At 42.1% G+C, this 21,751-nt stretch overlaps 1 protein-coding gene across 1 annotated transcript; it reads right to left on the bottom strand.

Moving 5' to 3' along the window:
* Positions 1-1,979: 1,979 nt before the first annotated feature.
* Positions 1,980-18,758, bottom strand: wsb1 (WD repeat and SOCS box containing 1). The gene is made up of 9 exons (XM_066696177.1): positions 18,378-18,758; positions 16,549-16,717; positions 14,056-14,327; positions 12,241-12,372; positions 10,681-10,781; positions 6,973-7,145; positions 6,745-6,858; positions 5,284-5,391; positions 1,980-4,713 (listed from the first exon to the last, which is right to left on the bottom strand). The coding sequence occupies exons 1-9, from the start codon at positions 18,415-18,417 to the stop codon at positions 4,554-4,556; spliced, it is 1,269 nt and encodes a 422-aa protein (XP_066552274.1). The 5' UTR covers positions 18,418-18,758; the 3' UTR covers positions 1,980-4,553.
* Between the last annotated feature and the right edge of the window lie 2,993 nt (positions 18,759-21,751).

Here is a 21,751-nt window from a genome sequence, read left to right as displayed (position 1 = left end):
AATTCTTTGTTCTACTAACAACCCAGTGGAATGAAATGTTTAAAAGCTTCATTCTGCGAAGGACATTCGAAACAAGCTTTGTAACAAGTTCTGCATCCTCAGGCAAGACGATGAATCTTTGTATTTGAACCAGATATCATTCGCTTTTCCACTTGAGAAGTCTTTATCATCTTGTTTATGTTCTCTCCTGAGTTAAACAACTACACCTAACTCCAGGAATAGTTCTGTATCATTACACATTTACATGGGCCCCTGTATGATTACCACAGCAGAGCCATAACCGCTAATAATTAATAAGGGACACGAGGCTGTGAATTGGCAGGATTTGTCTGTGCTGGGGCGTTGAACGTTAATGAAACAGAGGCCCATTAAAGGAACGTTTTGTTGACTAAAATAATTCTGATAAACAGATCTATAAAAAGACAGAGAAGTGGATACCTTTCTGAACTCCTTATACCTATAAACCTTTTTAATCTTCTTACACCCTAATCTTAGTCCATGCAACATATAGATGTTTTTTAGTTGTTGCAGATATGGAGAACAGTGCACGATAATGGTTGTTAAAGCACGTACATTGCTTTGAATACGCTAAATAACATTAAAAATTAAAGATAGAGGTCTTGTCTCACACCCTCGGCTCTCGCTATCGTTTTGAAGGCATCAGTCTGGCCAGTTTCCCAAATGCCGATTGCGTGATATCAAAAATCTGGCAGACACACTGGTCTCCTTTGGCATGATGAGAAAAACAGATGAGGGGTCAAGGCTTCATACCACTCCTTTGCTCTCTGTGGAGTCTCTTAAAAAGTGTCCACCCCCCACCCAAACCCAACAGACATGGCGGTCACATTGAGAACGGATTCCTGTCATCAACCATGGGAATAATGTAGCTTCCTTTGCTTCACCATGGAGTTCCCACTGTTTGATTGAGCTACTTACATAAAATCCAACTGCAAAAACTGGACCATTAAGGTTTACGATTCCTTGTGGATGCAAAATCTTTTCGCAGATGGAAATACTCCAGCAGACGTGGAAAATTACAAGTACAAGCGCTGGAATGTTTATGAGTTCATCACGAGATAAGGTCAGGCCTTGAGATTAGGATTTATTATGGCTGTGCTTAAATCATTAAGCAACCACACATTTTCAAGCAGCAACAACAAGAAGCGATCAGACACATTGTTGTTAACCTTTATTTAGCTAGGGAAATCAATTACGAAAAAAGCTAAATTTACAACAACCCAACCGTTTCACTCAATCCAATTTTTTTGTTTAATATTTAACCCGACTTCAACGGTTTTGGTCAATAATAAACTAAGGTGTGTATGATATGCAGTATATCCCCTGATACTAAAATGTCAACTTTCCAATGGAAAAAAGCCACAGGCGTATATTACTCAACCTAGACTTTATAATGTTACGTCCTGGGGCAACCCGTTCAGTACCACAGCATGCATAAAATAGAGGAGCATTTTAAGTTTACGATTGTGGTTATTCCTTTTGACACTGACTGGGAGTAACTAAGCAAGTCCATACCTATCCAGAAAGTTACAGCATTGAATTAAAATAGTTTCTAGAATCTGCAGATGCTCTCCACAAAGAAGGCACAAGCACACCATCACCAGACTGAAACGTGTGCTGCAGTGACGGTCATTTAAAACTAGACAAATAATACTTCAGACCCCCGCCATGGACAAGTCCGGGCAAACAGATGCCGGAGCAGAGACGCACGCTGGCCGATTAAATAACTTCTCAACAAACGACGAATCGTGACCAGCCGTGCGTCATATGAAATCTGCCCTTAAGGTCAGCAAACACCGCACTGGACAACAAACGCTCACGCAGAGGATATGTTGTCCAGAGTGTGCCACGCTAGAAGACAAATTCCTGTCGGCTGAGGATTTCAAGATCTGTGAAATAAAAACTATAGAGTCGACAAACTATTAAAGAACACGAACCAGAAACAGAAATGAGACTTCGGGTTTAAAAAAAAAGCTTTTATTTAAATTTATTTAGAGGAGACTTCCAAAGAAAACAGATGGTGGGTGATAAAAGATATACATTCATGTTTATACAAGTGCATACATACAGACTGATTCAAGCACTTTCCTTTTGAAGTCTTGGGCTGTTGGCCATAACACTCTTCAAATTAATGCTTTAACACCCACACTACACTTGGGAGAAAAACATAGGGTTAAACTGTAGTAGCCCAGTAGCAAAACAAAACTCAAAAGATGTATTCCTTATTGTTTCAATCACAGAACAGATGACTTGGACAGTAAAAGACAAAGCAGTACATGAACAAGCTTCAAGTTTTAAATGTGAATGGATGAAAAAAAAAAAAAAAAAAACTGCCTTGCTTGAATCCTATAAAGTATCTTTGGCATCACTTATGATTTTGAGAATTCACAGTTATTGCCAACATTGTTTCTCTGTATGAGTTACAGTTCAGCATTGCAAAGCTACTAAAAAAAAAAAAACAAGAAACCAAACCAAAATTTTAAAAAAGCCACCAAAGTTTCCTGACCATCTTGTAAAAGCTCCCTAAATACTAAATACTTTGAAAATCAAAATGTTTGCTTTTGTTTTTCAAAGAGTGTACATTGTGAGAGATCCATAGCTACTTCGGAAATCCATTTACAAAACAAACATTTAAAATAAAGACCAATCGCACCACTGCCAGCAATCGACAGCTCATTTACAGCACTGGATGTGGGCAAGATACTATCAGCGTGGTTCCTTTATCTTGCATCACATTCGATTCCTCGGGTTTGAATACTAAAGTAAGCAGCCTTTGTCCCGGTGATGCACACACTTAGACTTAGACTAGATGTAGTTTTACACATTCTCAGCTGTGTGTTATAGACCGCAGATGCCGTCATGGATTATAGTGTTTAGATTGCACTGCTGGGAAAAAACTAAAAACTAAATTCTCACTTGCATTTTGATTTAGATGAGGCTGCTCAGCAGAACAGACGCACTAACAAATATAAACTACATGAATATTACAATTGTAACCTTAACCTCTTATCGAACGGCAATATTGAAGCTTTCACCTCAGAGAGCACTTAATGAAGAAATAAACCATTTCACATTCCATACTTCCATTGAAGCATTGGTTATTGTCAAGGCTCAGATTGTTTAGCCAGAAAAATAGATCGATTTTAACACTGTATGGTCACGGTGAGCAAACGTTTTGCACTACAAAAAAATGTCATCGATACAGCAGCGCCTCAGATATGGTTCCAGTCCTACGCTGTAGAGGCCGAGCTGGTGGAACACCAACAGAAATGTCTGGCAATTTCTGGACATGTTTCCCAGTGTGCTGGAAATCTTAGGGATCTCTGACACCATGAGTTTAATATTTACACCATTAAAACAAGAAAATAGGATTCCTCCGCTTAAAAAAAAAAAATGTACAGGATATATATATATATATATATATATATATATACATATACATATACATATACACACACACACACACACACACACACACACACACACACACGTTAGACAAGCATGGACCAGAAAAGTAAAATAAAAAAAAAAAAACTTAAGGCAAAATATATACATGTATAAAACATACAAAGCCTTAAGTGGCTTTATATATACACTTTTACATGTACACAGTATCATCTTGACAGATTTCTATACAGCCAATATGGGAAGTGTATTTATATATATGTATACACATACACACAGGATACTGTAATGGTCAGCCCATGAGATACTGTTTTTCACAGAAATAAAGCATCCTTTAAAACACCACAGGTAGTATTTTAGATGCATGTATAAGACTTGGGGCAGCACCTGTTAAGACCTAGACGTAAATCTCAGAGGCACATTACTCGGGCACCGCCCTGTCCCTGAAAGACAGACAACACTCCTACAGCTGTACAGTCATCACCCCCCACTGCTGCCCCAGGACTTCAAATGGGCACCAAGCAGAGCCACCCCACCCCACACCACCCCTGCGCACACACCCCACACTCGTAATGCACACCAGCCACCGACGGCCATGACTCAGGGCAGGTGCGTATACTTAAGGACAGTTTAAGAAAGCTAGAGACCTTTAAATTCAAGTCTTAACATCCACCAGAAGCTGAGATTAATGATTGCAAACCCAAACCTCCTCTCCCCCACCCCCCTAAAAAGAGGTGCCTTTTATGGCGAGAACTTTTTTTTTTTCGTCGAACATCACAACTTCTGCACAAAGCAGAGAGGAAGTCAAGGCCGTTCCAGAACTATAACGGCCGGCACAGAAGTGAACAGCAACAGGGTCATAACGGACACACCTGCACTGACGCAGTAAGGCTGTTGAAAAGCTATTGGCCATCCAGCTAGATCACCGAACATCACAATTACAAATGTGCCACCTTAAAATCTGCTCATTTTCAGGCCGAGCCCCAGGTGTTACAATTAAATAAGAATAAATATGAAAAACAAAAAGATGTGACTTAGAGCATTTTTTTTTTCTTGATATCAAATCAAGTTTTTCTCTTTTTTTTTTTGTAGAAAAATCATTGGTTAACAGCGTGCAATCATGCTGGTGTTTAAATCTTGTAAGAGAGGTATTCCACCATTCTTGGCGGGATGGGCAGGGTCTGCACCTTGTCCGTGGGTAGCACGCGGCGCAGCGCCATGCGGCACAAGTGCTGAAGGCTGGAGATGCTGCGCGGAGACGCCCAGAAGTGCACGCTTCCGTCACGGGATCTGCGGGAGAGAGAAACGCAGCCCGTGAGCACGACTTCCGTAGCAGAACGCCGAGCCGGAAGGAGAAATCTCCGACCGGGTGATGTTTATGCGGGTCAAGAGCACGGGGAGGTGACGGGATGCATATTTTGTATTTCTTTGACATCAGCGCAGTAACCTTTCTTCCCCGCTCCATTTTTTTATGATTCCAATGAGTGAGATGTGAAAAGCAGCAGAGATCCTTGCAAGAGAAGTCTGACTACTCAATAAGTCATCCTCTGCCAAACCCTGAGGGCCGGGCGGCATCGTGGTGAAGTCAGGGTTTGACTGCATGCAGGCCAGTGTCAATAGAAAAGGTACTGAAGCAGAAAAACCGGTTCTATACTACACTCATCGAAACAAAGAACCAGATTGGACAGGCTGTTAACTCAGCACTTATCATGCCAGTTCTGCCTTGCTTGCTCTACCGGCTCCTGTAAAAACCTTAGCAGAGGGCTGTTTAAACACTTATTTATATTTAAATGGATGAATCATAAGCTACAGAGTTGGAGAGCTGGGCCGTGGAGCCCCTGTTCACTGAGGACGACTTACCCAGCAGCTAAAACACTGCCGTCGGTGGAGAAGGCACAGCAGATCCCATTCGTCAGAGGGGCCACAGCCTGGGGGGATTTCTCATCGATGTTCCAGAACCGCAACAGCCTGGAGGAGCAAGATTGAAGTCAATGGCGGCCTTCCAGAACCACGACGCCCCCCCGGACGTGTGTGATTGCGGAACACTGGGGCGTTCACACTACGGCTGCACTGAGCGCCGGGAACATTAAGTGCGCTGGAATGCATTTCTAATGTTCAATATTAATGGCATTTTTGTCTGGGGCGGCTTCAGTTTTCACAGAAGCATCACTGAAGATTTCTACGTGGTGCTGCTCTGTGAGGAGTTTTTGTTGGAGCGCAGGAATCGACCTCATTAAAACAAAAAGGACACAAAATGGTCTTCAAACAAGCAGCTGGTGTTTGCTGCTGCGTTATGTAACGCAGCTCTCCGTCAGCCATTTTGCAGTGTGCTTGGCTCTTTAATGCCTGCGAGTGTGTGATGCAGACACAGCCATCTGCCAATCAGAACGCAGGGCTCGGCCAGGCGAGGCAGAATCTGGGCGTCCGGCTCTGATTTATGGCAATCATGTGAACAGCATGTGCCTGCTCTCCACAGGGACCTAGCAACAGCGCCCCCCTCCCCCCAGCTAAACTGAAGCCAGCAGTATTTAAAACCAAAAACCCAACAGGAGAACACGCCGAGCAAAACACCAGCAAACCTCTCGATCTGAACACAGGTCGAGTAGAGGTCCTCTAATCGGTCAGGCCTGCGTGACTGTGGTGGAACTATTTATAGTAGGAAAGTTTCCCCATCTTCCTTGGGCCTTTGAATGTTGTATACGAACCAGATTTACAAACCTTGGCATCACAATACATAATGTAACATTGTTACATAAGAACTTGAATTCATTTTAACATGCGAGGTTCTCTTAAGGGCGAGGGTAAGGCATGTTTACAGCAAGAGAGAGGGAGGGGAACTTGCCAAATAAACAACACAAAACCGAAACATTCAGGCTCTTATTTAATTTCTAATTTCATTCTTTCAGTCTTAAACAGTCAACAAGCAGACCTGCCTAAGGGTGTCCAGGAGAAGCACGCGATTAGTGTGAGAATTGGTCATGATGGGTCCACTGTACAAGATCGAGAGATTAAACGGCATAGGGGATCTCCTACTGCAAACTAAAAAGCCAGCAGATGACTGTAGAGGAGACCGCAGCCATGATAACAGTTTGTTGCCTGGAACGCAGCATTAGATGAGCGGCACATCGGTGTATCTACTTTCATACACACAGCAGTATAACTGACAAACCAGCCAGCTAATTCATAATAGCTTTTTCCCATTTAATGTTGAGGGACATGAGAAAAAAAAACAAAAAAAACATCCTAATTGTACAAGAAATCTTACGCAACCCAGCAGGATTGTTTTTACATGACATCACAGCTCGTCAGCGCCGGGCTCACCTGTCGTCAGCGACGGTGGCGATGTGCAGCCCGTCGTGACAGAAGGCCACCGATCGCACCCAGCGGTCATTCGCCCCGCCTGCAAATATCGGCGAGGGAGGGGGAAACAGGTGTCTGCAACAACCACAACACAGCAGGGTTAGATTAGGCCTGAGCATCAGCATCAAAACAAGTGCAAAGAATTGTCATTTGGAAGGGAGGAGAGGGAAAAAAAAAAAAAAAACTCACCCCAGCTCAAGGAGCACACTCCCCACATGCGGGTCCCACACTATGACTCGAGTGTCATAGGAGGCGGTGGCCAGTAAAGCCCCATCGGGCGAGAACTCGCAGGACACCACGTCGTTATGATGACCCTCCAGCTTTCGAATCAGGGTGTACTTATCCATATCCCACAGGAAGACCTGCAAGGAAGACCAGCGCTGTTATAACACACCGCCACAGCACAGCACACAAAACAACTATACTGTTAAAGTTTAAATAAAAATATTGCTTTCAATTACATATCTTAAAGATAAATTATAATCAGGCAATAGGAATTACAAACATTAATTAAAAGTATGCTCAGTGTCATTTTCTTTTTAGATTTAGAAGGGAAAAAACAAAAGTACATGCTATATAAGCAGCAGTGCTATGTTAAACAGAAATGCATGTAAATGCACATTGCTTTCTCTTGGTTTTTATGCATTAAGTTCCACAAAAACATTTGGCTTTTCAAATCGGCATTATTCGTGTCTATATTTTTTGTATTAAATTACTTAAAATCTAACAGATACAACAAATGAAGGATTACAAAATAACTATTTTCCTTCCAATTATAACTACAGAAAATTGAGAAAAAAATATACAAACAAGTAGTAACTTAAGGTAACATATTGTTACTCCACTGGTTTCCCCTTTCAGAGTTTTAGTTCACAGATTACAATAGGCTCGCTCCGCCGGCGGAAGCCTACGAAGAGAAACAGATACTGCAAGAGAAAAGAACATTTGATGGCCAACAGGTAGACACCTTTGGCAAACACACAATTGCAACATGCGACAAACTGCAGTTTCACTATTCAGAAACACGGTTGTGGGGGCCAATTTGCTCCAGTGCAACGCTTAATAAAAGGTACAGTAAGACAGAAAAACAAATTTCAAATTGTTTCAGATCTACAGGAATTTTGAACACCAAAACAAACTGAGGAAGGGAGCTGAATCAACTCCAAACCATACATACTTTTTCTGAATAGTTAACACGTCAGTCTTCAGAAAGCCTGAGACAGAAGCTGATCTTTTTGAGATCCAAGACAGCATTCCATGTCACCGAGTCATTTGAAACCACCTTCAAAGTGGTTCTACAGTTTCCTCATAGCTAAGGGTTAACTTGAGATTCAGAACATACAGCAAAGTACACATTTTACTAAACGGCTACCCAGTGAAGATGCAAGTCATACAATCAATTGCAACAGAGCAAACTTTGCTTTGTACGACAAGTTATCAATTTATTTTTTGGCAAAAGAAGCTGTACCAGCAGCACACATTGCACTTGAGCAAAAGAGTTGCATCTCCCATATAAGAGCTCTAACATTAATATGATGCATTGCATACAGTAGGCTTTCAGCTTCACAGTTAACTTGGTCCTCCACCACGGCACTAAATACACTAAACAATGAAACGAAAGGGCTCAGATTCTCGGAAGACTGCCTGCATTTGAGCTCAGCTGCATCAACTCACCAAGACCGATCCCTCAGAGGAAGAGACTGGCCAGCAGTCTATTGCAGAAATTCAATCTTGAGCTCTGCTGACAAAGCAGGTGTAGTATGATCGGCTTTGACATTGCATGGTTTCCCATTGCATTGTTTCCCTATGTCAACTATGTCAGCTTAAAAATGTATTCAGCCCCAAAGCTTGATTACAGCAAACAAAATGCTGAGCTGCTTAATTCAGCTGATACATCTAACAATTTTATTTAGTTTTTTTTTTTTTTTTTTTTTTTTTTTTTTACAAAACACCCACCTCGCTTCTTTTCTGAAGTAATTATTCACTATCAGCCAATAACATAGTCACGATTAGTCATTAGTCATAGTCAAGCAAACAAACAAAGCTTGTACTATAGGACTGTACTGTAGGAGGCAAGATCTGAATGCACCCAAACAGTGCAATTAGTTCTATTTAATAGTCGATTGTCTGTTGGCTTGACATGGCCGCCAAAGAGAGTTCGAGATGCTCAATCGGTCAATTATAAATTATATAACCAGAGGCCATTTCATACTGATGCATGGGGTTTTATTTGTCAGCTGAAACAGTACCCTCATTAAAATAAATAACAAATAATTAGGACAAAGGCAGACATTACAGAAATACAAGCAGTCTGCCCACACACAAAGAACCCTTTCATTTCTGAATTATGCTTATCCTCTCATAACTAACTCAATTATAAATGTCCAAGGGAGAACATCGTCATAGCAGAAAAACAATCTGACTGCTGACCAACACTGCTCCCAACACACGAGCGGAGATACGACCAGGGTGCCTCGCTGGGTGTTAGACTTGCATTACACCATCTGAGGGTCTGAAGAGTATTCGGGACTGTCCTAAGCTATGTACGAAAACAAAATCAAATCAAAAAGGGTGAAATGATACATACATCACCCAGACTGAAGAATCTCAGAATAACATCCCCCACACTTAAGAGGAGGGGGGAATATACTTTACAGATTATATTTTTTTACAATAACAAAAACACTCAATCTATAATTTGGTTAATAAAGGCTGAAGCGCCTGCTCTCCAAACCAATTGTTTGGCTTTCTTCTCTCCCCCGTTTGCATTCGATACAGTGGTCGAAGGCTGTCGTGGGCCTTTTGACTGTGACGCAGAATCTGAACTAATTGTTAAGTAAACAAGCAAAAACAAACTAGGTGAGGGGCAGTTAGGAAGCGGGGAGGAGAGAATTTAATGAGGAAATAAAATTTGTGATAAAAAAAAAAAAAACAGCAGAGGAGGTGGATGTGGAGCAACACCTACGTACAGTAAATCTTGCTGTCGGGAGCAAGGCTACCTCCCGGCACGGGCACAGAGCGTCCCACGCGTGATGGCAGCCCTGCCACGCCCTCAGCACCGGCTACTCAATGTGAGCGCGGCGCTCCCTTCAAAACCTCAATCACACCACATAGTGCTGCCACCACCTGTGACAGGGAAAGCAAGACACTTATGGACAAACAACCTAAATTAAAAATAAAGATTAAAATCTCTGTCTCAGGAATATGAAGTCTACAGCCTTTATACTTTAGAATAAGCAAGTCACTGCCGGTTTAAAGGTTTATGTCACTTGCTCTCCTCGCAGCCTCACTTTTGTGAAAGGGGCTGAACCGAAGGACTGTGGCGTTTGGTCACATTAATGATCAGTCTTTTACGCCCACAGAAGGCTTTTTTCTAGGCTTTTCGTTGCATTCGTCTGGGTGCAAACCCCTCCTTTAGAAGAAATCAAATAATTAGGGGTCACAGTATTGTAAGTCTCATGACTATCCTACAAATAAAAGTACACCACTTATCCTATTAAGGATTTCGAAAAAGAAATGCACTTAAATACACATTGCACAAATATTTAAATAAACAGTATCCCCCTCTCTCTCTCTCTCAATTCGTGGGAGTATTTTTCTACTGTAAAATCTTTCAAGAAATGAAATAAACCTGCTTAAAATTACCAACCCGGCACACAGCCATGACAGATCATTTCTACTGTCTGCATGCGCGTTGGAATTACAAAAGCCAATAGGTCAAAATAAATAAAAACAAACTTCAAGCAGGATAATAAACAGGTCATGACACCAAGCAGTTTTTTTTTTTATTATTATTTGGGTTTCATTGGTAGATTGTTCTGCAGAACTAAGCACACAAAGCACATTCCACACCCTTGTCGGGTCAGCAGGGAGAGGAGAGGGAACTTCAATACGTACCGCTTTACCGGCGCCCACCGAGCACAGCACCGCGGAGTCGGGGGAGAACGCGCAGCAGTACACCCAGTTCTGATGGCCGCGCAGGACTTTCACCATGTTTCCTGCAAGACAACCGCGCCGGTTAGCACCTCACTCCTGCGGCCTCACTGTGAGCTGAACGTTCAGAGTTTCACCAAGACAAAGAAAAGAATGGAAAAAAAACTACAAGGTGCCATATGTGCAACGCTGGCACAATGCTAAGCAAACTTTCTTATTTATAGTTTTTTTGCTGACATTTTAGTTTTCTCTTCCTTTATTTTTTAATTCGGTTTATTTTCTTCCAAAGGTCATGTGAGCATTACTAATCCCGTCTTGAGCAACTGAGGAAATTCATTTTATAACTCGTGGGTGGGGACTGACGAAAAAATAAATAAACGACTCACTTTGACCTTTTCTGCAGAATCTTGCTTACCAGTTAACAATTTCAAGGGAGCGAAAAGATCAGTTGAACTTGTTTTGCTCCAGGTGAATGTAATTCAACTCACTGTATGTAAGGAATGAAGCTTCAGGTCCTTGTAGAGCAAACCAGATCTTAATAGTTGCAAATAACTACTCGAGACTTATCACAGGGTCAGGCTAGAACAAGCTTTAATGTTATCTGTAAGCAAATATAAAAAATAAAAAAAATTAAAAAGACGCTGAGCTCGTGTGTAACAAAAACATCTATATTTCTGTTGTTTAACAATTGTTGGTGACAATCAAGTTACTGGAATCAGCACCTTCGGCCACAGCTTACTTTAAGACGTGGATTATAAGGGAGCTGTAAGCAACACAATCTCCAGCTGCGTGTTTTGGTGGTGTAATTCTGTGGGGCCACGAAAAGCAGGAGGGGGCAGCAGTGTAAAACTGTCCTCGTGGCCTGCTGCCAGGACTGCTGTTAACACACAGCAGAGATGCTCATCATACAGTCAAGACAAACACCGCAGAGATAACGAGATAATCTTGGCAAGCGAGTGTTGCGAAGACGGTGGGTGGTCGCCGACAACCTACACCCGAGCGATCTGAAGTATAAGCAGGCTCCTGCACAAGAGCTGGGTGTCTCCACTGTCCCCGATGACATAACTTCACCGACATTACACGCGCACTTCTGGCAATCATGTCCAAAAAATATGCAAACCAAATTCCAAAAAACTGTTTAATTCCAGATGAAACCGAACTGGATCAGCTAGCTTCTTCCCCCTCCCCCGTGAGCGGCAGTTCAAAGTTTACCTGTCTGGTCTCTCAGCACAGCTCAATCAATTGGAATCGTTAATTTTCTCAAGACTGAATCAGTGTTTGACCAACTTTGACAACATGTCATAAAGTTACCTATAATTAACTATATTAAATAAGGTTAAGAATACTTCCAGGTATGACTGTAGCAAAAGAGCAGCCAATACAAGGCATAAACAGATTCCCATGGAAGCAAAACCTTTTCACAAACAATGGAGCACATAGCCTGTAACAACAGCATTACTGCAATAAGTGCAGTTTTGATTGTGCAAGGTAGGAAGTGAAATAATATCAATGTTTCCAGCTCACCATCATCTTTCAGGTCCCACACGCGCAGGGTTTTGTCTCTGGAGGCCGACACTAACATAAGGCTTCCGTCGGGAGCAAAGGTCAGGTCACGGACAACTTCGGTGTGGTCCATTAAGTTCAGCAACAGTTTGCCTGCCAAAAAAACACAATAACAATTAAAGAACCTTAACAATTCAGTGACAACCCCAGTCAAAGTGAACTCAACTGAAACGTAATGGGCATTTTTAAGTTTGAGAACAGACCAAGGCAGATGCATTCTATGTAACGAAATGTAACGTTGAACTCATGACCAACAACAAAATCAAATAAATACAACAGCGGTTTCAAAGAATCTTTTGTATACATAAGCAGTTCCTTTAACCTGAGGTTCAATATTAATCCCCGTCAGCTGGAACAGATTTACCCGAGCAGCTCTTTACTGTAGTAGTATCCGAATTTAATGCGGCTTTGAAATGAGATTAATAGACGAATGTATACATTACAAAATTATAGGTTTCATTACAGTTAGAAAATATCAGAAAAAAATGCCCAAGGCTTCTTTATAAACTGAATATATTTCACTAATCCTCTTTTAAAACCTGTAATTTGTTTCGCCCTGAGAAAACCAAACAAAACGTGCATTTGCCTTAACATGACTTGACGTGCAGTGCCTCCTGACACAGTTAAACTTCATACCTCACAACACTATTTTACAGCCAATTACAGCTTGGATATCGGACCTGCCCCTCTGTGTGAATTCAGAGCCAATTTCTGTACACTGCAGCGGACAATAAAGCACAGGAAACGGCTCGAAATTCCTGAGCGTGTTCAGGATGAGAGAGACTGGACTTCAACAGCTTGAAGAATGCGTCTCCCCTATTCGCTGCTCATGTAAAAAGAACAACGAAAGACTGAATAATCCCAATCTTATGATCACTACAACTTAATCTTTACAGTGAGATTTAAAATACAAGGTTTACAAAGGCTGTTCAGAGGAGCTCATTTGCATTAGTTGTACTTAGTTTGTATTTGTTCTTGTTTTAATTTGTTTTATGAAGGGCAATGAATACCCTGTTATATGATATATGGTAATAACACTATAATCCTGTTTTTTATTTTCCATATTTTGTACATTTCAGCTGCAAACCACCAAAAAATTCAGGAAAACATCTGAAAACAAGTCCCATGGGGAGCGAGGCTTGCAGAAACCGTGCTCGTGTTGTCGGAGGGGGTGGGAGGTTAATAAGTCAATAAAATATTTCACGGCTCAGTGCAGGGAGAACAGCGGAGGGTCAGGGGAAGGGCGGCGCAGGTCTGTGCACAAAAACACTTTTTCAGGTATGCTGGGGGAAGCGATGGCTACGGCTCCACACACACAGTGATGTACGTCACTGACTTATATAACTCCAACGGCAGCGGGAATAACAGGAAGCCAGGCAGAGCGCGGCTGACAAAATAGAGGGCCTTAAATGGAAGTCTGTTTATTTACTTAAAAATGTCCCCATCATTATATAAAAAAAAAGCATCTGGTGCATTTATAGACAAAAATATATTTATTGGAAGTACGTATATAATGTTACCTTGGAAATGATTAATCCAGAATTTAATAACGGCTATTAAGCACTGGACAAACAGGTTGCATACGAGACTCTCAGTAACGTCACCAGGGTTTAGAAATACTTTGAAAATGATCTGAACTGGAAAGATGTTTAATACTGTATATCTGAGGAAGGGCAACATACTAAAAATAAACACAAATAAAAAACAGATATACTGAACACTAAATAATTATTGTGGAAGCAACTGTAATAAAACTACGCTCTCTGGTGCGCTCACCGGTGTAGACATCCCAGATCTTGATGCGCCCGTTGTTCAGCCCGGTGGCCAACAGGAGCTGGTCCTGGCCAAACTTGAAGCGGTGCCACTCGATGTTGACGCAGCGGCTCTGCTTCTCGGGCACCGACGAGCCGAACGCCAGCCCCCACACGATGTCCCCGCAGTCGATGGTGTGCTCCCGGGGCTCGCTCCTCTGCAGCTGCCCGTCACTGTTCTGCCGCGAGAGGCGCCGCGGTCCCGCCACATTGGAGAAGTCAGCGGTGCCCACAGAGCTGGGAAGGGAATGCAAACCAAGAGATTTAGGCCCCGATTTTCCAAAGTTAGTTAATCCAACATATTTACAGTTTAGTATCTCAACACGGCTGCTAAAGTAAACCATGCTGCTGGTCTTGCGGGTAAACAATTTACTTCTGAGGAAAATGAGGCCTTTAGCAGGATTAACTTGAAAATCAACTTATTAGTGTTTTTGAAATACTGAAATCTGTAGGTTAGGCCTAGTTGTATTAATTCATTTTCAAGCCCAAAAGAACAGTTTAAAATAAATAAAATACGCTCTCCTCCTCCACAAGACACTAATTTTAGATTGTAATTGTATTTATTCTGGTTTTGCTTCCTCCTCTACCGAGACACTGCTACAACACGCTCAAATTTATCAGTCTAAGGGATGTTTAAGTGTACGTTTTGAGTTACTAATCAAGATTGAACCAACACTTTTCCAAAAGGCACAATAAATAAATAAAAACATGTTTGAGCCAGTGTTGTGTACTCTGTGGCAAGGTATAGAGGTGGTGAAAGACTAATAGCACAACCCCTTGAGTTGTTCAAAAGGCTAGTCAGGAACATGTGACTTGCTCAGCGTGACTCAGTTTGTTTTCTAGAAGCTGAAAGAAAACACAAATTTGGGCCTTGGAAACCTCACAAAGAGGGCTTGTTTTACAGATGAGCGGCTGATGTTTCTCAATACAGTTACTCAGGTTTTGGTTCTAGAAACTTCTCTTAAGGTTTACTGTGCAAAGTATACTTCACTTAAGTAACAGATAAGGCACAGTACACTTGCAACACCTTTACAGGGCCAGAGTTTTATTCGTTTTCAAACTCACTGTAACTAGGGAAAGAAACAGGATTGTGACATTTTCAACATTTGTAAAATTCAGTTTGGAACTAATTAACTTATTTTTTGATTACATACAAACAGCATGAGTTTGTTTTGACTCTTATTCTTTCTTGAACATTTACAAACAGTTCATGTGTTGAGCAAGGCAATTTGAGAACTGATAAACCTGGCAAACATTTACCGTTCTCATCATAAAACAAAAGCAGAACATGTAGACTAGAACAGCTATGTGCCTCTGGCTTTAAAACAGGTTTGCATGACCATATTTTGAACATTTCTCAGTGTCACATGAGTATTAAGTCACCGATGGGAATCCGGTGGAGTCAACACATGTAGTAACATTTTTAGAGTCAATACCAAGAGCAATACAACTGCAGGTTTAACACCCACAAAAATGTGATAAAGTGATAGAGTGATGTAAAGGGTGTAATCTGAGACCCTGGAAGACACCTTATGCTACCATATCAATTTCTTATTTTCAGTAGGTGATATTTATCTGAAGTACCAATCTCACTAAACACTTAGTTACAAACCACAATATAATATGGTCTTAAAGGTACACGGAAACACTTGGAAGCACACCAATCTCTACACAAATGTGTGAAATCATGAACACACTCCTGCCAAACACACAATACACTTCTTCAATGCTATATCCATGGGAATACTGGTCTTGGACAGTAAGTTGGAAACTACCAGACAGTGCTGCCAAATACAGAGTCTGTTCTGCATGCTGAAGAGCTGTATTCACTGTAAGACAATGGGCTTTTGGAGACTCGATCTGCCCAGCGGTAGCCTTTGTGGCAGAGCGGTAAGGCGAGACGCACAGCACAAGCCGACTGTATAGAGTCGATACAGTACACAAAGGAGACGAACGCTGTATAACAGAGAGCAGCTGCCAAGTGGATGCCCACTTGCCTCTACGGCGGCACCCACCATAGACCAGCACGCGTCCTGCTTTCACTCGGTGGTGCTCTCAACCGCAGCCAATGCACACAGGCAAACGTAGCGCTCCTTTCAGCGGTCAATTTGTCCACAGACTGCTATTATAAGCAGAACACTAATCTAAACAAAATTTAAAGTTCATTCCCAAGTGGTGCCTGTAAATTTAAAGCCGCCCTACAAGGAATTACGCAAATCCCTGGAAAAGGAAAAAAATATGTATAACATTGTTGCATTGATTTTTTTTTTTATGGTTCTTCTAGGGGGCCCTTGTAAGGTTCTGCTTTAAGTAACTACTCTACGTTCAGCATTGGACATTAGTTGTGCTCTGGGAGACTCATCACAAATGAAAGGATTTGTAGAAAACTACCAATGTTATTCTTATTTTTCACTATTTTCCCCATGTGGCTTCAGCAAAAGGATCATAGCAGACTTACAAGTCATTCAGGCATCTGGACCAGGGTACGAGCTTCACTATGCGATGCCCTTGAGACCAAGCGAAGTATGAACCATCAGGAGCAAAAGCCACAGTCCAGGTTTCCCGCCCGGACTTCTGGTCGAAAGGAGCAACTGGAGCTAAGAGTTCCCCGATAGGTCTAGCCTTGGCTGTGGGCACAAAGAGAAAGGGGAAGATCAAATCAAATCATAAGAACATAAGAAAGTGTCCAAACGAGAGGAGGCCATTCGACCCATCGTGCTTGTTTGGTGTCCATTAATAACTAAGTGATCCAAGGATCCTGTCCAGATCAGACTTGTGAGGTTGTGTGCACAGAGACATGTTCAGAGTTATGCACACACAGTCATAGGACTATGATACAATCGTTTTGAAATATAGACAGAGAAACAAACAGGGAACTAACCACTTTACAATTACATGAATGAAGAAGTACATGGCAATACAAAAGAAAAAAAGTGAACTCTTCCAGCACTGAACCCATGTGGGGCTGTGCTGCCAGCTGGGACCCCTATCCCTTATCCCTAGACAAACCACAGTGAGAAAAACTAAACCGGATCAGTGTGCAGCCCCAAACTGAGTAAGGATTGGTTTATTTATTGTTTTACTGACAAAAGAGGCCATCTGATTACAAAAGAAAGGGTGTTGAATAACTTACAAAACACGTTTCAATCTACACTTTGGTCATTACATCCGTCAAATCCCCTTTAAAAAGCTGCTTAAGCACTTCAAAATATTTGGTTTGTTATTATAAGCACTTGATATATATTTTTAATAAATTGTTATCACTTTCCTGGGAAGTACACTTATGCAAATGACTGCCTTAAAAACATACAAAAGATACAGGGTAACGATAAATACAAGTAAAAGACATGTAACAATCATACCAAAACAAATATCATCTCTCAAAAAGCATATGAATTATAGAGGAAAAGGGAAAAATCGATTCCCACTGAACCCCTCTCTTCCAATACAGCATGACTATTATTATTAAAAAATAGTTCGTTTCAGTTATTGGCTGTTCATGGGAATGTAATTGTCACAGCAAATGTCCCTGTATATGTTAATACTATATAAAAAACAATACAAGCAATGCAGAGCTTTTATACTAACACTCAATTCAGTCGATATGTCCTTTTGGGAGGGGTGGGGTGCTCTCCTATCCAACGGGCGTCAAGATCGATTATTCGATGCTGCCGTTGGTCGATTATACATACAATCGATACACTGTATCAGTTGCATCTATAAACCAGCAGATAGCCCTCTTTTTATTTGCTTTTCCACTCTTTTTGTTTTCTCCCAAACCCCTCCGTCTACCTCTCCAGATTAACCCAGTGAGTCACACCGCCGCAAGACAAGCACTGGCTGCACGTCAGCAGAGAGGGGGGGGCGCCGTCTGTGTACATGGCGGAATGAGCATCTTCTATGGCAGCCTCTTGCGACCCCCAGCCAATAGTGCCAAATACACACAGGCCAATGCGAATCCATCCAATAAACACACAGGTGCCAGAGTATTGGAAGAGTAGCAATCAGTATCATTGAATGTTAGAATCGTGTAGAACGGCACGTTCGACAGAACACTGCAAGAACCACATTCCACATTCCAAGACTTTTCGTAAAAAATACACAAACAGTTGCTTAACGAATATGGCTGGTTTATATACATTTCACTATATGCATTTTATATTTCACCATATAATATACATTATGTGCATTACATAATCCAATATATAGGTTTCATAAAGCCCACACAAATTAAATGATATAGAGCAGCCCCTCCCCCCCATACAAAAAATATATAACGGAACTTACCTAATTCATTTTCGTTTACAAAATCTGGAAAGCTTGCCATCTAAAAGGGAACGGAGCTCTAAAAAAAAGGGCAGACTATCAAATAAACGGACGAACACAAATCTGTATATGTAGAGACAAATAAAACACGCGAGTGGAAGAATGGGACTTCCTGCTTTATCCCCCGCAGACGACGTGCAGCCGGATAAGACGGTAAAAGAGCGGATCTCAGCCCCCGAAACGCGGGAGACACTCTTTCAACCCTGCAGGCGAGATCAACGCGACACGGGCTGGCTGGTGGGGCTCTGGCAGGCGGGAAAGTGAGACGTTTTGACCGGGTGATCGGCTCAATGCGCGGCGCTGCTCGGCTGCTCGACGCTGGGACTCTGACTGGCAATGGCCGCTGGCTGGCTAGAGCCTCGAGTGGGCGGGCCATCCACGGCGGCGAGAACAGCCCTCCCATTGGCTGAGAGCGAGTGGGGGTTAAACGTTCGACCAATCACGGCCTGCCTGCGTGTGCACGCTCTCCCTCATTGGTCGAGATCTTGTGGAGCAGATTTCCGCCGATCTGCAGGAATCCACCGATCCCATTGGTGGAGCTGCGCAGATCCCGCCATCATTCCCTCTCTCCATACTGGTCCTATTGTGCATGTGCTATGCTGTTAATGTATGTCATATTACGTTCTGGATTTAAATAACCAAGACAAATTATTAGTGTAAACTTATAAAACGCTGGTTAATGTAGTTGTACTGCTAATGAAACTTCTGTATTCAAGTGAATCCTTGTCGTTTGGGTACAAGGAATATTGTTTTCCCTTTTTCATATGTTCTAAAATAAATTATACATTAATGCATTATTACATGTAAATACAGTCAAAACTGACCTAACAGACACTAGACAATGAATGCATCTGTTAGACAATGATTTATGAGGATATAAAGAGCATTTTGCCCTCTTGTTATGAAAACATACCAGGCTGCATGCCCACTGCCTACATGACTTGCCCGCCGTACCTGTGTGTAACACCCTGTTCCTGGCGCGTAGGAGGTAGCACATATTTAGGTTGGTGCTAATTTAGGGATTTATGAGGCTCTGGGGGAGTTGGCTATGTTCAGTACAAGTTTTGTCTAAAACCTTGTCCGTCCATTTATGCATTTTAATATGATGCCTATATAAACATTATCACAAGCTTAGCAAACCCACATTGTATAGATACCTCAATAGTAAATGCACACTTTCTGCAGCCAACTGGGTGTGTTTTGAATTTAGTAGAACGCTAAACTTGGTTCTGCTTTTTTTTCTTTTACATAATGTTTTACATTTGCAATGCTCCTGCCTTTAAAATATAAAAGCTTCAGAGGACATTAAACTGGTGTGATTGGTTTCTGTAGTGAAAAGGATATATTTCCTAGTGTAGAGGTTTCAGACATTCTCAGGATACACCAATGAAGAAGTAACAAGTTTATTACAAAAAATAAATACAGGTTAACTTCTTATCTATCAGAAGTGACTAAATCTTGTTAAAATACAGTTGTACAAATAGATTTACCACATGCATTATAATGAACATAGACCTAGGTTTGCTACTGTTGTTGTTGTGTTTGATGTGTTGATTGGTGCCAGCATTCTTCAGGCAACAGATGTTCTCAAAGACATTGTTTTAAATCCTCAACCAAATTCCTGTGCCCCAAAACACACAATCTTTATACTGTTTAGCTGAATGGATATCTTAAGGACAATAGCTGTATACAACCTATGATTAAAGTTGTCCCCAGAAAAGAGGAAATACAAACCAATGCTCTATAGACAAAATGGAATTAACCTGAAACCATTAACAATATAAAGCATATAAAGAAAATAATAAAGGTAAATTCTCCCACTACACTAGTAGAGGTCACTGTATCACAGTTATATAAGTGTATGTCCTCTGTTTTCCATTTCAGCCACTGGGTTCTTAATTGCTTTATCTGTCTAATTGTTAGATTTCAACATTTTTCTGGAATCCACCAAAATGGATACCACACCTCCTTGTATTAGCCACACACACAAGTGTAGAAGGCGCTGTTATGTAACAAGGCCGTGGTGGAGAGCAATGGCCTGTCAGGAGGGAATGTGGAGGGCTGTGAGCTCAGTGTAGCAGGGATCCTACTGACAGCTGCGATATTCACCGAAAGGCTAGTGGAGGAAAGGTGATAAAGATGGGAAGTCTTCATTGTTGAGATCAGGCTCAAAGGATACATGTCTACGGTGATTCTCCTAAAATATGTCAGAGAAAAGGAAGAATTTCTCTGAATTTACTTCTATAGCTACAGCATCTGATAGAATCGCGAGAAGTGACCAATGATGGCCTCTCATTCTTTTTGCTGCACTTCTATCTCTTTGTGATGTCCGCAGTTTCTCTCTCTCCCTCCCTCTCTCTCTCGCTATATACACCGATCAGCCATAACATTATGACCACCTGCCTAATATTGTGTAGGTCCCCCTTTTGCCGCCAAAACAGCCCTGACCCGTCGAGGCATGGACTCCACTAGACCTCTGAAGGTGTGCTGTGGTATCTGGCACCAAGACGTCAGCAGCAGATCCTTTAAGTCCTGTAAGTTGTGAGGTGGGGCCTCCATGGATCGGACTTGTTTGTCCAGCACATCCCACAGATGCTCGATTGGATTGAGATCTGGGGAATTTGGAGGCCAAGTCAACACTTTGAACTTGTGATTCATCAGACCAGGCCACCTTCTTCCATTGCTCCGTGGTCCAGTTCTGATGCTCACGTGCCCATTGTAGGCGCTTTCGGCAGTGGACAGGGGTCAGCATGGGCACCCTGACTGGTCTGCGGCTACGCAGCCCCATACGCGACAAACTGCGATGCGCTGTGTGTTCTGACACCTTTCTATCAGAACCAGCATTCACTTTTTCAGCAATTTGAGCTACAGTAGCTGGTCTGTTGGATCGGACCACACGGGCCAGCCTTCGCTCCCCACGTGCATCAGTGAGCCTTGGCCGCCCATGACCCTGTCGCCGGTTCACCGCTTTTCCTTCCTTGGAGCACTTTTGATAGGTACTGACCCCTGCAGACCGGGAACACCCCACAAGAGCTGCAGTTTTGGAGATGCTCTGACCCAGTCGTCTAGCCATCACAATTTGGCCCTTGTCAAAGTCGCTCAGATCCTTACGCTGCCCATTTTTCCTGCTTCTAACACATCAACTTTGAGGACAAAATGTTCACTTGCTGCCTAATATATCCCACCCACTGACAGGTGCCATGATAACGAGATTATCAGTGTTAATCACTTCACCTGTCAGTGCTCATAATGTTATGGCTGATCGGTGTGTATAAAGTGTACCTATCCCTTGGTTCTGCATGCTTACATTGCATCCTTTCTCTGTGCAGCACTCC

Source organism: Amia ocellicauda, chromosome 22 (genome assembly GCF_036373705.1).
Source record: "Amia ocellicauda isolate fAmiCal2 chromosome 22, fAmiCal2.hap1, whole genome shotgun sequence".
Lineage (NCBI taxonomy): Eukaryota > Metazoa > Chordata > Actinopteri > Amiiformes > Amiidae > Amia > Amia ocellicauda.
Note: the sequence above shows the minus strand (reverse complement) of the source record. Positions and strands in the feature narration are given on the sequence as shown.

Coding starts and splice junctions, on each gene's coding strand:
- wsb1 (XM_066696177.1), bottom strand. CDS start 18,417: ATGGCAAGCTTTCCAGATTTTGTAAACGAAAATGAATTAG. Junction 14,328..16,548: donor TCCAGATGCCTGAATGACTT/GTAAGTCTGCTA, acceptor TTCCCTTCCCAG/CTCTGTGGGCACCGCTGACT. Junction 12,373..14,055: donor GATCTGGGATGTCTACACCG/GTGAGCGCACCA, acceptor TTTTTTTGGCAG/GCAAACTGTTGCTGAACTTA.